Below are 18,274 nucleotides of genomic sequence, written 5' to 3' on the forward strand. Positions count from 1 at the left end.
TAACCCTCCTGGGTCTGAGGGCTAATTAAACTGAGAGTCATTCTATCAAGTATGAAAGAGTCTATTGGGCCAACACATACAAACAGAATTAGACTATTTATTTTTGGAACAGCCACCACATCAGCAGTTGGTGCTAACAAAATTAAAGCATAACTGTCCCACAAAGGTCTGTGTACTCCACCACGCCTTCCTGTTACTGGGAAGGAGCGTTCATGAACATTTCTAATTCAGTACTGAGGCATGCTGCTATTAGGAAAGCAATTTGGGTGAGGGGGTGGGAGGGAGGAGAGGTGGTAAGATCTACTCAGGTTCTGAGTTTCTTATAGGCTAGCACTGTGCAGGAGGGATAGCTATGAGAAAACTGACAGCTCCAGCATTCCTGAGGAAAGTAGTTATCCCCACTCAGTTAAATGAAAGACAGCAGCCCCTCAGAGAGGTCTGGACCACTAAAGATGGACTCCAGACCATCTGAAGTGGATCCTGTAAGGAACAGGGAGACAATGCAGCATTCAGAATAGAGTAAGTGGTTGCAATCAGCCCATGTAAGAAGTAGATGAGTTCCTCAGTCTATGGACAGTCTCAAAGCCTTGAATAACCTGCATCTGGCGAACTGACCAGTTCACCACCACCACGTCCATCTAGTCCTTACAGTTAAAGGAGCTGATACAAGAATATCTGCCTTGAGCCTGAAACCGCAGCTCAAAGATGTTAGCTCTTCCATTCATTTCAATGGGATGTTGACACCAAAGCCTTGTCATTGCCACTTAAATATTAATATCTTTCACATTGAATTTTAGCAGTAGAATACATCTAGAACATTCCCCCCCCCCCCCATGATCCCAATCCACATTCCAACCCTTACCAGCTGCCAAATTCCCCAAACATTCCCTTTCCATCAGCCAAGACCTCCAGCATACCATGGCCAATATCTGCAATGCTATTGCATGTCAACACAAGACCATACAATATGGTGATATTTGTGGGGCATAATGAATGGTGTATATAAATAAGGAATGCTGTACCGTTGTGTTACTTGATTCCCTAATTAATGCATTCACTTCCATATGATTACCTGAAGCTGCCATGCTATTGCCAGTCTTGCTGCAGAATTCCAGGCCAATTACAAGGTACATGGGACCAGGCTAGGTGTACAATTGAGATCCATTAGCTTAAACTGCCTACAATTCCCCATTTAAAAACTGGTTCCTAATACAGTATGAGCAGGCTCCATGGCTGGGGGATTGACTGAAAAAGCCAAATCTTTGGCTTTTTTTAAAAGAAGTGTTCAAGACCAGAGCCAGCCTTTTCAGCTTGTATTTATAAAGTTAGTACAGAGGACAGTTTGGCCCCAACCCAAGGAATCCCTGACTCAGTTATGATGCCATCGGAATATCAACATGAGTCGGGGGACAGGGAGTTTGTGGGAGAGTAAGATGGGGATTCTTCTACATAACATGCTAAAGCCAAACTGCATGTTGGTATGAGGCGGTATTCTGCTTAGGATATTAGTCTAACTGCTGAAAGACCGTACAATAGGAGAGCAGAAAACTCCATTCTCGGTGTCCCACTAGCTTTGCTGCTGTGTTTCAATGCAGCAGCATCCAACTGTCAATTACAAACAAGGCATGAGTGTATTTTCATATACAAGGCAGGTAGGTAGGTATCGTTAGACCTTGTTTTACAAAAAGGGGAAACTGAGGAACAGAGGTGAAGAGAGTCACTTGCCCAAGATTGCAGTGAGCCAGTGGTAGAGTAAAGCACAGGTTTGGCCCAGTTCCCAAGTCTGTGCTCTAACCACTAGCTGACGCTGCAGGGGGAGAAGCTCGCTCAGAACAAGGGAATCTGCACACATTTTTGGCTTCTCTATGGGGGGGGGGGGGGAGAGGACCTCTACTGTGCCGACATCTAATTCAAATCCCCAAAGTAGCTTGCACACAAAATATATAGTTGATGGTGGTTAGCGAGTTATCAAGCTTCAGAGACTGTGGACATACACATATCCTCCCTCCTGAGCTTTCACTGGATAGAGAAGACAACAGGCATCTAAGGGTTAACCATCTTCACAGCTTGCTTAAAAATATCTGAGACAGAGGCAGGCACAACAACAGCCAATTCATTGTTAATAAATATATATTTTTTATTTTACAGACACATTTTCTTCAAGTTTTTGTTTTTAAAATACATCACTAAACCAGCTCTCTTGCTGCTGAAACACATAGGTTGGACTGTATTACCCTGGCTATCACACAAGTGAACACGACTGCCTTGGGTGGTATGCGCAGGAGGAGCAGCCTTGAGAACATGGAGGAGCAGAGGACATTAATAGAGCCACAGACCTCTTGCTGACACATTTGCCATCAACAAGCGTGGCTGGTGGCCTAAGGCCATCTTTCAGATACACACATGCCAAGCATGCCTTGGCAAACATTTAAATTGATAAGAGTTCATATTCACTGTCTGGATCTCCATTGTATAGCCTTCCCATACCATGGATTTGGTTCCCCCAATAACGAGCCTGAACCTGTGATGTACTGAGCATCTTCTGCAAGGTGCTAAGCGCCCTCAACTCCCATTGAAGTCAATGGGACCAGACAGTGCATGACAGCTTACAGGATCAGGCCCTAAGGAATCTACTCTCTTCAATGCATATGCATAACTCCAAAAGCAAAACTGAAGATGCACATGAAGACAAGACTCCTAATTTTGGAAACACTCTGATCCACTTCCAGCATTCACAGTAAATAAATAAGTCCGTTTCTGATGTGGCCAATTAACATTGGGAGGTAATATATTTGTAGAGAGAGGCCTTTTTTGTTTTGTTTTCTAAAAAGCCATCTAACAAAACTCCCTCAAATCAGCCACTAACTATAAAAAAGGTACCATCTCAGACTTTAGAAAACAGAGTAACGCCCAAAAAGCAATTCCTCATTTTGATGACTTGCACGTTTTATCTTCACATTTCTAATAAGCACCAACCCAGTTTATAAAAATCCAGCTCCATTTGGATTGGAGTTATGTCTCTCTGAAGAAGACAGCCAGATTGATCATTCAGTCCCATTATTACAGTGTATTTTGGTGCTTTTGTTGCCAACAAGGGGCATTGCGCTGGAAAAACGACTCCTAGCACAGACTAGTTAATGATGCTAGCAATGCTTCATTCATGAAAAGGTCCTTGGTCAGTCAGTACTAGGTTTAAAAAGGCTGACAAGTAGTCGAATCAATGACTTGAGAGTTAGAACATATGACACATCTGTCACCTTCAAGCTGAAGAGTTGATATCTCCCCCTTTAAAACAGGATATGAAATTTCATTGCAAAAGCAGGAGCACAACCCAAGAGATTCAGATTTGATTTCTTCCCTCCCCCCTTATAAAATATGCATAAGTCTTTGACTGCATGCTCAGGAAGCACTGATCAATCTATTTGCAAAAATGTACAAAACTGAACAATAAAAGAGTTTCAGTAATCTGCGACCATCTGTTCAAGCCTGTCTGGAAACCTGTAACAGATATTTAAATACTACAGCGCAAAAGGTGTTTTTTAAACAATTTTAAAACACCAGAAGCAATCCATTAAGATAGCCGTGTTTTTATAAAAAAAAAAAAAAACCACACACCAACTCTCTTCAACAGTGCTCAGTCCGAAGAAGGATGGATTAGTGTTTCAGCCATGGATGAGCTTCAATGGAAGCTTTGCTCCTGTCTCCATAATCATACAATAGTTCTTCACCCACTTTAATGTCTCGCGAGGCTATCAGTATGAGATGAGGTACGCCGTCAACATCATGAAGCTTTGTTTGACAATTGCCACATTTGCTGTGATTAATCAGCCTTCCCAGACGATTAGTCTCTTTTGTAGCATCGACACTGAAAGAACACACACAGATTTTAAGATTTCTGCACAGCACACACAAGTCATGCTCTGACTACTAGAAGAGGTTAAATCTGCACTGAAAATCAAGAGATGAAAGAAATTGTGTGCAGTCAGCACAAGGCTTGAAAACAGACACAAAGAAAAATACTAAAGATCCCGATGCCACTACTGCCCTGATAGGTAGAACAAGGTTAACCAAACTGCTCTTGCAAATCTAATTACCACAAGTCAACCCCCCACGGCATACGTTCATCACAACTTTACGTCTTTCAACTCAACCATGGATTTCTTCTAGAACTGACATCTTAGAGTCATTTACTGAGCTTTTTGTGGAGCCCTTTCTTCTCTAGATGTCGCTTCCTCCCCATTAGCAGCCATCAAGCAACCACCCAGAAGGGCCTGCGGTCTTACACACAGCTTCCTCAGAAGATAAGGTGGAAGGTATGTATTGTGCCAGCCAGGAAAAGGATGCACAGCTACCAATAAAGACCCCTGCTCCTTTAAGACTGGGTATACTTAAGTGTCCAACACATGCTCAGTCTCCACTGACCTGGGAATATTCCCAAAGCTGGTCCACATGTTGCTGTGCCACAGTATCTACCTGAAGATTTATAGTGCCTATCACTATAGCATCTCAACTTAGGTGTACTGGGACAGCATAGTACAAGTCAGACCATTACAATCTATAATTGTCAAACATTTAATATGTAGGACTGTTACAAGAAGACAAATTCCGATATTTACTAGATCCTAGTTACTGATTTAATCAGCTGCAGCAATTTTAAGTAAATCATGGTATATTACTACTCTCTTCAATTCTTGACCTGTTTTTACAAGCAAAAATCCAGCCTGGTGAGGAAGGTTAACATATACAGGTAAATAAAGCTAGTCAGAAAGCCAGATTCTTAGCTCTGCTGCTGGTCTATGAACCTCAAATCCCAGATCTATCCACTAAAACATATGGTCTCTTAATTCCAATTTCACTCATTATAACCAGAAGAGATGATGCCCAGCATGTAGTTTTGAATGTTTAAGCAATAGGAGTGAAAAGATGTATTCAAATAAAAAGCAAATCTCAAGGTAAATCTTGAGCTTGGAACTTTTACACTTTGCAGGAAAACTGAAAGATCTGGGACCTTCAAAGCTTCATCCACTTATTCCATTATTATATTCCTTATATAAAAAAAACTTTAAAAAAAACACAATCAAAAGCTTACCAGTACATTTTGCTTAAATACTGAAAGTAGTACATATAGCAGCCTGTGGATGGATCTTGGGCATACACTGCTTCTCGCTTTTTAGCATCCATGATCTCTATGAGATCCCCATGATATTCTACCACAAATTCTCCTCGACTGAAGTGTTTGGTAGCAATTACCCCTCTCCCTTTACCGTCAATGAAATCAATCTGTCAAGGAGAAAAGGAGCTCAGTTAGCAAAGCTGCAAAATATTTAAACTGTTTCAAGTAAATCTATTTCCTACCTATTTGGGGGAAAGGGAACCTACAAGGATTTGTCGTTGAGACGTTAGCACCAATATTAGAGTGTGGCACATATGAACAAGTATTTTAGATAGCAAGATATGGCAGCATATTGCACACCTTTAGGGGAGATACATGGGATGAACTTAGGGATGCAGATCACCAGATATTTAGATAGACTATTTCCTAGATAAAAAGACCAATGTCAACCGGACAGTAAATGCAGAAAAGTGGGATTAGTCCTCTTTTTATAGGAATTATTTGTTTTCTTTGAGCAGTGGGGGGTGGAGTTAGTCTTTCCATTGCAGACTAGGAGATACCCTCAGTGTCCAATTTGGCTGCAACATAAAATAACAGAGATGCAGAAAGGCCTATCATGGAAGCTAGTCTAGTCCAGAGCCAATACAGTCTTGTTCCCTACAACATATTATCTAATCCATCACTTCATTGGATCACTATTCCACTGCCTAACACACACAAGGAAGTTTTTCTGCTACTAGCACAGAAGTTTCCTTATTAATTCGAACACATCACTTTTCGGTGTAGCCCTTTCAAATACCCTAAATGATTTCTTCAAACATTAAAGACTGAACAGCTTCAAGAGTTCTGATCAGATAATATGAAGTCTAGAAATTAAGTTTTAGTTTCCCCCACACACAGTTTAGCAGGGACAAGAAGTACACTCTTACTTCTGAAAGGGAAAAACAGCAACAAGACCCCCAAGCAGTGAGCAGACTTAACTCCAGTAATTGTGATACTAGCTAATAAACTGATAGTGGCTCTCCTATCACCACACTCCCCTTCAATGCCACATGGAAAAGCCTACGGATGCTGTTCAGTGACATACCAATAAACTTTTACCATACAGATGCAGTGTCATGCTATTTAAGCTGGTGTTGCAGTTACCTTCATTCCTTCTTCTTTCCCACTTTCAATTAATTCATCTATTCTCCTCTTTTCCTCAGTCTGCAAAAAGAAAAACCCATAGTATTGCTACTAGGATTTCTGCAGGGTTTTTTAAGCTAAGTGTTTTAGGAAGGTGTTTATCCAGTAATCTCACTTTTCTAAGCACTCTGTGCTGCTCTATTTAGAGTTCAAGCATGTCAGTTTTGTCAGAAATATTACAACATTGAAAAGAAAATTTCAAATTGCACTCCAGGAATGTGCAGTTTTTCCTTTATGAGCAGCTGGAAGGCATCATAAAGAAATCCAAATTTAGGTTTTGCTGTTTATGAGGAAGTGTTACTTTACATAGTTATACTGTGCATTTGTTATTTGCTCTTTACCTAAGATCTATCCTACATAGTACTTTGGAGATTACAAGTATCTGCATTCATCCTACGAAGTTTTCATTTGACTAGCAGCATGGAAAACTGCCAGGATTCGATGGGTTATACAAAAAGCACTACCTGCAATTCAGTTTTGCTCTTCCGGGAACTTCTTCTAACAGGGTAATAGTCTGTCACTTTTCGATTCTGTGATGTTTTTCCTTGCGCTCTGAGGGATAAGGAAAAGATACATAAATACTTCAGCTTTTCTGGCCTCACTGTCCTAACCCAAAAAGGACAAGAAGCTTTTCCTTCCAAGACAGTGATTTGAGAGATGGCTGGTCAGAACTAAAGATTTTTTTTTAATCTGCACCCTTCATTCTGATACAATGCCTTGTACACCTCCATGCTTCCCCACCTGGCCTCATTACCAGTACTTCAGCTCAAACTCTTGAGATGAGAAAAAAAAAGCAGGTATTTCTTGAAGTGTAGAGAATTAGCTCAAATTACTATTATACAGCACCTGTGTGTGTGTCTCAACCTAAGATGCTCTAGAATTTCCATCATTAAAGCTGCTCCATGGTTGGCTGCAGTGGGAGATGGAAGCATCCATCACACGGTGAAACCTTGGCTTATGCTACTCATGCAAAAGTGAGCTTAGATACCAGCTCAGCCATCAGACCACTAGTTATAAAGGTAATATCCTGGGTCTGGCCAAAGAACTTCTTGTTTTGCCCCCCTCAAAAATGAGGTCTTAACCACTTTTGTTAGTTCCCATTAGTTAAGATTAGTGGAAATGCTCACCAATTTATACACAAGCTAGAAAGCAGTCTGTTCAAGAAAAAAAATCCTTTGCAAGGCACATATCAGTGCTTACATCACAGTACAGAATTTACATTAAGTTGTTCTTTAGGGTAGGTTTCAGAAGAAAATCCCTAAGCCTCTATAGCAGAAAATATTTCTGGCACATTTGCTTAAAAAAATTTCCAAAATATGGCATATGGCTGCCTTTGCTCCCACGTCACCTACTTTCTCCTTGGTCCAGGTTTTGCTTTTACCACCTTCTTCTGAGCTTGCTTTGCATTTGCTGCATCAGTAGAATCAGAAGGCAGAGGCATGCTTTTCTGTGTTTCTGCAGCTTCTTGTTTTTGATTAGGAAGAGACGCTGAAGAATTAAACCCACTTTCTTTATCATTCTGATCTTCTGGTTTTATAGCACCTTCTATTGTATTAACAGTCCTTTTTTTCCCTGTGGATGGAAAATGTAGGACAGACCAACATAAGGTGTCTTCTAGCTTTCCTTTCTTCTACATCACAAAGCGCCCTAAACTCTTAAAGATTTCTAACCTGTATTTTATCTGTAAAAAAGTTACGGGGAGGGAAGGGGAAACATTGTATTTCTTCTGTTACACAGCAAAATAAGTAGTCATAAGGACCAAGTTATCTGTTATGCATCATGAGTCTAATTCCTACAGGTTCTAAAGGGTGGAGGAAAGGATCTGAACCCAAGCATTTTGTCTAGTTAAAGATGTTAGCCAGACAAAGAATTTCCGAAGTCTCAACATTGCAGACACTACAAAGGGAGTTCTGTAACAATTGCACGATTGTCCAAGCCAGCAAGTTTGCCATATTGAACTCTAAAACTAGCATGACAACTAGATGAATATTCTGCAAGGAAAGAGTGACTATAGGAGTCTGCTGGGGTACTGTAGTTCCATACTTTGTGGCAGCAGCTGTTGGTATCAAGAGGCCAATGCCATCCAAAAAAAAAAAAAAACCCACACCACGCAATAGAAACAGAAGAGGAATCAAAATTGCTGTTCCTATTATACACATTGTAACAAATGTACATGCTGCAGCTGGTACAATCAGTAAATGCAGACTCAGAATGTGGGTGGTAGTCTCTAGGATTCCTGGTAGATTCTCAAGGTAAATGGCTCAAAAAACCCAGATACAACATTCTAGACCGTCACCTGGCCTAAACTGACCTCATTATGGCCTAGATTCAGCAAAACATGTGCTTAATTTTAAATTAGTTTTAAGAGCCTTGCTGAATAGGGATGAGATTACTCACATGCTTAAAGTTGAGTACATGCTTCAGTACTTTGCTGAATTGGAGTCTTTATCAGAAACTTCTAGGGGGCCTCAGGCAGTCACCACTTACATCAATGCAAGTCTTTCCTCTGATTTCAATAAAGATCGGAACAGACCCTCCCCCCCCAGTCACTGTCAAATTGAAATCCGAGTACTCTTACCATCTATCCTCAGTGCCCTCACTTTGGATGGGGGAAGGTTCTTTATTTCTGAAACATTTTCTATTGGCCCATCCAAGCCACTTTTACAAAAGGACACGCCTTTATTTTATTGGCTTTTTCTTTGTTGCTGGGTTTGCAGCTAGGTTGATGTGGCTTAAGGCTGAAGCCATTTTTTTCTGTTTAATGGAAATGTGAACTGTTTTTTTTAAATGGCACCCAGGTACCACAGCGACTGGTGCTTACGAAATCCTTGTAATAAACAAGCAGCAGTAAAACTAGTTAGGGTCAGACTAATTCCATGAACACAGGAAGAGGAGATGTTAACTGCATGCAACCCAGTGTCTTGTACATACAAATTTTCAGATAAGATTTGTATCCTGGTTAACTAAGTAAAAATGTTTTTAATAAGAAGTGCTAAAATTGTTGAGAGCCGAAGGTTTAACAGATCAATGACTCTCAAACTATCTATGAAACATTCCCTTTTGGTGTGCAGAGCTACTTCTGTCACAATGAAAAAGCAGCTACCAGTTTTCAAGCACTGGTGGTCGAGCCCAAGAATCAGTTTTCAAAAGACTGTTTCCCCTACCGCACCCGTAGCTATCTATACAGACACTAAACTTAAATACTGGCACCTCTCTTCACACTACATGGCTGCTTCATACCTTTCTTGGCTTGGTGTTTCCTTGGCATTAATTCAACAATAATCAAATTTGTGGAGAAAACCAACTCTGGGTAATAAACATGGAAAGGAGGACAAGTCAATCTGCAAAGTGACCCACAGAGATTAAATACAAATGGGGGATGCAGGCAATTTAGGGAATATTGAGAATTAACTATTTAAGTCCTACACCAGGAAAAGAAAACAAATAAGCCAAGAGACAAAACGAGAGGGAAATTTTAACCAAGCAGCTACATCATTTAATTTAAGTGAAATTGGTAAAGAGATCAGTATTAGCAAGAGAGTTGAAATTCCATATATTCTAACTATTTGCTGGGAAGGCAGGGGGTCTATACAAAAGGGATCTTAAGTTGTACCCAATTTGAAAGGTTGAGGAAAAAGTCACAGGGCCAGACAAGGCATGTTTTCTAACCCATAGGCAAGCTGTTGTAAGGTCAATCTTACCGTCTCCTCTTTTGCATGTTTCATTTAGTGTTTTGCCTTGACATTTCACCTCATGATGCATGACTGAGTTTTCCTCTTGAAGGGGCGGACGAGCCCCAGGAGATTTGTTAGAACTTAGGTAGGTGTAGATTTTGGACTGGCCAAGAAATACGTTCTCCTAAAACAGAGAGCCAATAAAGCTCATTACATCAAAGAAATCTCATTAATCTCAAGTCTCCAGTTGGTATCTGGATCATGCTACATAGGCCAACACCTACATTACTGCAGCATATTTTGCATCTGAATAGCAGAGGATGCATCTATATCCATCTGTCTATAAAACCATCTATGTTCAAAACCATCTCTCTCTGGCTGGTAATAGCTTGAACAAAACTTACCATGCAAATTCTCAGCACAGAGACACTTCCTCAAAAACAAATTAAATGCATCAGGTTAGTTGAATTAAGTGTTAGAATACAGGCCTAAATGCTTTTCTTGAATGCGTACATAGCTCCTAATGACTTAAACACAAGGTGCAATGCTGGTCTCTGAGGGCAGCATTTGGTGCCAATATTTTTTTCCATGGACCTACGTATACTTAAGGTGCTCTCTCAAATGCTTCTTATTTTTAATAGAATAACTATTTAATTTTTGATAATTTTTCTCTACAGTACTGCAGACCAGAGACAAGTATATTCCATTATTTAGGGAGCGGATATTCCTCCTGAAATTGCATTAAGAAAAACAAGCAACAAAATTGATCTAAGGCTAGTTTTTTAAAAACTCAGTTTTGGTAATTCTTTGCAGTTTCTCTTCCCACCCCCGTTCCAAAAATCAACTCTAGAACACACATCAATACCTACAGTATACAGAGGTACCAATGACATCAGAAAGAACTGTCTAACCAATTTTAAAATTAATCAGCATTGTATCTAGTGCATTGTATGAACAGGTTAGAAAGCACTCCAGAATCTGCTACTTATGAGGTAGGTACTGAATGATGCTAACTGTACTCTGACAATGTAGAATCTGATGAATAAAGTTGGACTCTGAAGTTTGTTCTCCATGACACACTGCCTCATGTGAAATTACTGTCCCTCAAAGATAGTATCTACAGTATTCAGATTGGGCAGGTATATCGTAGTATGACATAACAGTACCTATCTCAAGCATTGTGGCTCAGAATCTTAGCTTTTAATTTTAAAGTCTCTGTTAGGATTATAAAAAAAACAAATCTGAAAAATGTGAGCCAAGCATAACCAACGCAGGGAAGATTTGTCTGGGTCTGGAACAATAGCTCTGAGAGGTGTGAATTTACCCACACATCTCAGGAGGTGTGAACTCAGATGCTGAGTGATGACATTTAAGTGTCATCATTGTTTATATGAGCAATGAAGGGGGGGGGGGGAAAGAATCACAGATCTGCGCACTCATTTTGGCATCATGAATAGATGGTGTTTGGGAAAGAACATCTATTAAATTTTCCTCCATCTGCTCAATCAAGAATGAGCTCAGGAACACAGCAGAGCCCAGAAGAGCACTTAGCCCCATTAAGGATCTCACAGGCATATTTAGAGTGAGCCAAGCTCCAGGAGCCCATGGACATATTTAGAGAACATGCACAATCTACCATGAGTGGTGCCTCATTCCTGTGATGTAAGAGCACAAGAATGGCCATACTGTGTCAGACCAATGGTCTGACTAGCCCAGTATCCTGTCTTCCAACACTGGCCAGTGCCAGACGCTTCAGAGAAAGTGAACAGAACAGGGTTATTTATCGAGTGATTCACCCCCATCATCCAGTCCCAGCCTCTGTACTTGTGTGGGAAGGGCTTATGTTGGGGGCTTAGAAGAGTACAACCACTTTCTCCCCCTTCTCCCAGTTTAACTCCTAGGTGTCTATCTAGTGAATTTGATTGTTCAACCCCATGGTGTCATGATGTGTTGAAGTAATTTAGCCAGAACCAAGATTGCCTTGGCTATATTTCTTACACAAAAAACTGATTTTAAGAGGTAACAAATAAAAAATATATATATTTTCACTAAAAAAAGGAACCTTACACTAAAGCATGAAATGTATCACATATTCCAGCATATAGGTGCAAAAGCACTGAAAATTAAAGGGAGCCTATTGTGGAACATAGGTATGTTTTAAGCTTAAAAACTGATAAACTGCTTATTGTTATAACCGTAGGGTTCTGTGTCTGAATTAGTCATAATTTGTAATCTTTATCTAATAGCAGAATTGTGTTAGTTCCTGGGCATTTAAAGGCTCACTCAGCTTGTTTAGCTGCATTTATAAGTGAATACACCCCCCCCCCCCCCCAGAAGTCAACCCCTTTCACAAGTCTATACATATTTTTCTTCTTTCTGTAGCATTTAGGTCCCAATTTTGTGGGCACTTACGGATTCGCTAACTTCAGTGCAACTAATCACATGCTAAAAGTATTTGGAAGACCCGGGCTTTAAGACTGCAAATTCTTCCAGGCAGGGAAGGAGACAGCCATTGTATGTGTTCCCACAGCTACCATAAGCCCTTCTGCTGCCACCTGACTCCCACAGACAGACCCTTAGGACCAGCCAAAGCCTCAATGAATGGGGATCAGCTTGCGAGACTGGGGCTCCAGTGAAGCTCTGATCCTGCCTAGGGCTTGCAAGGCTGCTGCAGTAACGTCGTCCTGCCAGCACTTACACGCGTAACTTTACTCACGTGAGCAGACTCATTGACTTCAGTGCGGCGAGTTCCTCCCGGGTGCAAGCAGCGGCGGGGCCAGGCCCGTGGAGCGGCCCCGCGGGACAGCTGCATGGCCACGTCTGCCTGGGCGGAGAGCAGCTCCGGGCGCCCCTTAGCCGGGGCTCGCCGCGCACGGGCCCAGGCTGGCTGCAAGGGGCGGCCCTTTCCCCACACCCCGACTCCTCCTCCCCGCGCTCCTGCAGCCTCGCCCTGCCCCGGGAGGAGCCGGGGCGTTCGCCTTACTCCCCCGTCCGCGCCTCCCCGGGCCCGCTCCAGCCGCCCCTCAGCAGCCCGGGCTCGGGAGTGGCAGGAAATAACCTTTCCGGCCAGGGCCCAGACCCCGGCGCGGGGCGGGCGCGGGGCGGGCACGGCGCTTACCCCGTTCATCCTGGGGCGGCCAGGCCCCCTCCTCTCGGTGCTCTCCGGAGCCGTCGCCGCCTCCGCTTTGCCTTCCCGGGGCTTGGACATGGTCTTGCCTAGGGGAGAGCAGGGGGTGGGGGCGTCAGAGCCATGCCCGGAGCCGCTTCAGTCCCCGGCAGCGGCCGGAGCCGCCGCCACCTGCGCCATGTTTCAAGGGCTCGGTGCAGGGACAGGCCGGCCCAGCGCGCACCCCGCACGGGGGAGGAGCGCCGCCGCGTCCCCCCCTCCACCCCTGCGCTGCCGAGGACACGCTGCCCCCCAGGGGAGCCCAGAGCAGCAGGAGAGAGGGCAAACCAGCCTGGGCTGAGGGAGCAGGTGTCTGACACACACACCCCACCCCGCAACACACACCTCCTAGACCCCCACAATATACCCCCAATCTACCCACTCACGCCGCCCTCCGTAAGACATACGCCCCTCAATCACCCCAACCGGGACCCAGCCCCCATATAGCCCCATACCACCGCCCCCACGTCACACCTACCCTCTCTGTAGCCCCCACCCCTCAAGAACCCCAGCTCCATTCACACCCACCCAGGCCGCAGCGCCCCTCGCACCCCACGTGCCTCCGCCAACCCACTCACTCTCTGCCCCCATAGGCGCCCAGTCACCAGCCCCTACACATGCCCGCTCAGGCCCTTCCATAACTTACCCTCCCCCCCAGCACCTGTCAGGGCGGGTACCTTTAGCCATGGCTCCGAGAGCGGAGCCAAGCCCGGCTCAGAGCTGTCGCAGCAGGAGGGCCCCCCCTCCTGCGCTCCGCTCCGAGAACCTTCAGGGTTCTCAGTGTAGCCGAACTGCTCCAAAGAGATACACTGAGCCCCTCTCCGCTGCCTGATTGGCGCTCCCACGTGCCTATCACACCACCCCCGATCTTTGATTGGTGCGCAGGCAAACGTCCCGCCTTCCCCTATTCCATGCGAGCCATCCAAGTCAGCGCGGCTGCCTCCCAGTAAGGGTGTTTAAATGTGCGTCCCCTGGTCGCTGATTGGCCAGTGCGAAGAACAAGGGGCCTGTGATTGGAGGCCAGACCAGAAGTTCTCCCTCCTTTGCTAGGCTGCGCCATGTGGGTGAGAGTTCTGGATCGCTTGACAATAGCCTCACGTACCCCTAGTGTGGGGTTCAAGTTGGTTGTACATACGAGTTCTATAGGGAACAGTGCAGAATACCCTGCATACACAAATCTCTCCCCACTTGGCCAAATCTTTGGCTCTATACTATTCCCTTCCCGGCATCTCCCTCCCACCAAGTCTTATCATAGAATATCAGGGTTGGAAGGGACCTCAGGAGGTCATCTAGTCCAACCCCCTGCTCAAAAAGCAGGACCAATCCCCAATTTTTGCCCCAGATCCCTAAATGGCCCCCTTAAGGGTTGGACTCACAACCCTGGATTTAGCAGGCCAATGCTCAAACCACTGAGCTATCCCTCCCACCTCCAACATGCTCAAGAAAAGAAGTAGATCTAACCGGCAATTTTTCCTACTTGAGCTAAATTATATTTGGAGCCCTGCAAAGACAACGCTTACTCCCCTGAGACTGCAAAACTCTTCTTCTGAGCTCTGTGTATCCTGCTAACTAGAGCCAGTCCCAAGAGGTTTGGCTATGTGCACATATGCACATTGGGATGGGATTATATGTGAGGGTGTGACATTTAAAAAGTGCCTGTGAATTGACAAATATGATGAACACAGACCTTGCACATTTCATTTTAAACAAAGCATTCAGCTCCCAGGAACTGAAAGAGCATGGTTATAGTTTCTGCGTTCTACTTCCCAACACCAGGAAGTACAGAACACAGGCCTGGAGCCCTATCCACTAAACCTGGGGTGGCCAATCTGAGCCTGAGAAGGAGGCAGAATTTACCAATGTACATTGCCAAAGAGCCACAGTAATACGTGGCAGCACCCCATCAGCTCCCCCCACCCTGCTCCCAGCGCCCCCCCTCACCTCCCAATCAGCTGTTTCGTGGCATGCAGGAGGCTCTGGGGGGAGGGGGAAGGAGTGAGGGCACGGCAGGCTCAAGGGAGGGGGCGGGAAGGGGTGGAGTGGGGGCAGGGCCTGTGGCAGAGCCAGGGGTTGAGAAGTGAGCACCCCCCAGCACATTGGAAAGTTGGTGCCTGTAGCTCCAGCCCCAGAGTCGGTGCCTATACAAGGAGCCGCATATTAACTTCTGAAGAGCCACATGTGGCTTCGGAGCCACAGGTTGGCCACCCCTGCCCTAAACCATACATCATGGTTGCAGGGTTACATTCAGGGCCGGATTCCTAATTTAAAACAAAATTATCACAATTATGGCATCGAGGCTATTAAAGCTATACTAAACTTGCCTTTTAATTAGCATAAAGCTGTTCGGTGATTACATTTCAGTCTTAAAACGTAGAATATAAATATAGTTAATTTAAAATAGCCTACTTCTTACTTTAGAACAGCTGTTATATTAGTTTCTTTCTGGGAGGGAGTTTGGTGCAGGAGGGCATTCTGACCTGGGACAAGTGGTTGGGGTGTATGAGGGGTTGTGGGATCTGAGAGGGAGTTTGGGTGCAGGAGGGGATTCTGACCTGGGGCAGAGGGTTGCGGTGTAGGAGGGGGAGTCAGGTGCAGGCTCCAGCCAGGAGGCGCTTACCACAGGTGGCTCCTGGCTGTCGGCGCAGCAGGGTCAGGCAGGCTGCCTGCCTGCCATAGCCCCATGCCACTCCCGGAAGTGGCTGACTGCTGGCACGTCTCTGCGCGCCCCTGGGGGGAGGGGAACAGCATGTCTCTGTGCACTGCAATCGACAGGTTGGTGACCACTGAATTGTATATAATTATAGATTTATTTTTGCAGGGCCCCCCTCAGCCCGAGGCTCTGGGCTGCAGCCCCTAAAGTCCCTGCATTAATCTGGCCCTGGTTACATTGTACCTCAAAGTCAGAAAAAAATATCACCAAGAAGCTTGTAGAAACAACGAGGTTGGATGCCACATGGGATTGTCAATGGCATACAGTAGTGAGCTTTTAACCTCTAAGTTTTTAGTATCAATTCAGCTAATTTTGATAATGAATGGAAGTTATTATACAATGACAGTTTGGTAGCCTATATGAAATGAGTTTGGTGGCCTAAATCTAGCTCCCACTGGTCACCCAGCCACTTCACATATCAACATCACAACAACTGGCATCAATTTGTCAACTCTTGTTGGCAGTCCTAGCAGAGAGGTCAAGATGTGATTGGGCAGTGGAGACTGAACTATCTTCTCCATTTTAGAGGTAGTTCCTCAAAGTCTGTCTCTTCACTGACCCAAAATGGTGGGGTTTTACAGCAACCAGCATTATCTAGTTATCTTGTTGTAAAATTCTACTGTGAATGAGGCTCTGTATTTTTTACCCCAAGGTAGCTAAGTAAGGTCAGCCATAGGTAGTGGTAAGGTTTAGTGTTGACCAACATATCTATTTAAGCATTTATACCAAGTGGATCAGCAGGGTATCTGAGCTCTTTACAGATTCTGGATCTGATTTTGCTATTCAAACTCACACTCTACTTCTGAAATCACTTACCGTGTAAGCTAATATTTCACCACACGAGTAATGGAATCAGCACGGATGCTTTACAACTAAACACAACAATAGCAAATTTCTTTCTCTCTGCTTCTCAGCGGTTATATTTTGTTTCTGTTGCCTTTCTATTATGGAGAAGTGGTAGTAAGACCGTAGTTAAGGTTGTATCAAGGGTTTCAGTTTTACAGGGTAATGATTTGTTAATATATTCTAAATCTATTGAGAATAAAGCCCAAAATAGAAACATAGTTTTCAAGGTCTAATTTTCTGTGTATATCTTAGACAGAGCTGATTTTTATTTTGTGAAATATTAGTAGTAGGGTTGTGGGTAAGCTAAGTCAGAGAAACTTCAGAATAAACTCGCAATCAGGGCTGATGTGTGTTGGAAGTTTTACTGCTGTTCCCTGCAGTGTATCTGTTCTGTGAATAAAGAACTGCAATTTCCAGAGGTGTTAAACCTGCAGCTGTTACAAGCATAAATTTAACACACACACAGGAAAGATTCTTTAATAATCAATGTTTTAGATGTCAAACCACTAGAGAATGTGTAGAAGATGGGCCACTGGAGGTCCAAATACACACTTTTGACAAAATCAGAAGTTTCAGCACAGATGTGCTGATTTTCAGTAGCAGACAGGAGGCCCTGCTGGTTGCTGTAACAGAAATGGAGTAGAGAAAAAGAATATTATTTTGTCCTCAACTGGAAGCTGAGTAAATTCCCACCACCAAAATATAAGTCTGTCTATAATGGGGTTTTGTATTTTTTTCCCCCTAACATTTCCCACTGTTGCTATTACCAGTTCAATTCCACAGGCTATGATCATGATGATACGACTATTGCAAATAGGGCTCAAAGCACCCGGAGACATTTTAAACACCATGACCTAGGTCCTGCAATGACCTCTACATGGGTGCAGAGTTCTGCCATGTGGACCTCAGTGAAGCATCAGGCCTATATCATCTACTCTCCGTGCCTCCCATTCTCCCCCGGCTTAGGATTGTTTATGGAGGCTCTTCTGGCATAACACTGTAGCGCAGATGCAGTGTATGTTGACAGAAAGCATTCTTCTGTCCATGTAGGAACCCACCTCCCTCAGTGATGATGATGACATCAACGGAAGTATTCTTCCATCAACATGGCTGTGTCTACACTGGTGGTTAGGTTGGCATAGCTATGTCACTCAAGGTGTGTGTTTTTTCAAGCTACAACTTTTAAATGTAGACCAGGGGTGGCCAATCTGTGGCTCCGAAGTTAATATGCAGCTCCTTACCTAGGCACTGATTTCAGGGCTGGAACTTTAGATGGTAACTTTCCAGTGTTCTGGGGGGTGCTCGCTACTCAACCCCCTGCTCTGCCCCAACTCCACCCCTTCCCCAGAGCCTGCCATGCCCTCGCTCCTCCCCTCTCCCCCCATAGCCTCCTGTGAAACAGCTGATTGCAGTGGGTAGCGGGAGTAGGCACTGATTGGTGGGGGCTGCCGGTAGGTGGGAGGCGCTGGGGACTGGGAAGTGGATGAGAGCTGCTGACGTATTACTGTGGCTCTTTGGCAATGTAAATTGGTAAATTCTGCCTCCTTCTCAGGCTCAGGTTGGCCAACCCTGGTGCAGAC

At 44.3% G+C, this 18,274-nt stretch overlaps 1 protein-coding gene across 2 annotated transcripts; it reads right to left on the reverse strand.

The window, feature by feature from the left end:
• Positions 1-3,012: 3,012 nt before the first annotated feature.
• Positions 3,013-13,946, reverse strand: KMT5A (lysine methyltransferase 5A). 2 transcript variants are annotated; one of them, XM_074972337.1, is made up of 8 exons: positions 13,816-13,946; positions 13,091-13,188; positions 10,000-10,156; positions 7,651-7,870; positions 6,763-6,850; positions 6,260-6,319; positions 5,090-5,280; positions 3,013-3,865 (listed from the first exon to the last, which is right to left on the reverse strand). In XM_074972337.1, the coding sequence occupies exons 1-8, from the start codon at positions 13,823-13,825 to the stop codon at positions 3,655-3,657; spliced, it is 1,035 nt and encodes a 344-aa protein (XP_074828438.1). In that variant the 5' UTR covers positions 13,826-13,946; the 3' UTR covers positions 3,013-3,654. The 2 variants fall into 2 exon arrangements, with proteins under 2 accessions (XP_074828438.1, XP_074828439.1); XM_074972338.1 differs by having other exon boundaries at positions 13,785-13,916.
• Positions 13,947-18,274: the final 4,328 nt, after the last annotated feature.

Source organism: Natator depressus, chromosome 15 (assembly GCF_965152275.1).
Source record: "Natator depressus isolate rNatDep1 chromosome 15, rNatDep2.hap1, whole genome shotgun sequence".
Classification (NCBI taxonomy): domain Eukaryota; kingdom Metazoa; phylum Chordata; order Testudines; family Cheloniidae; genus Natator; species Natator depressus.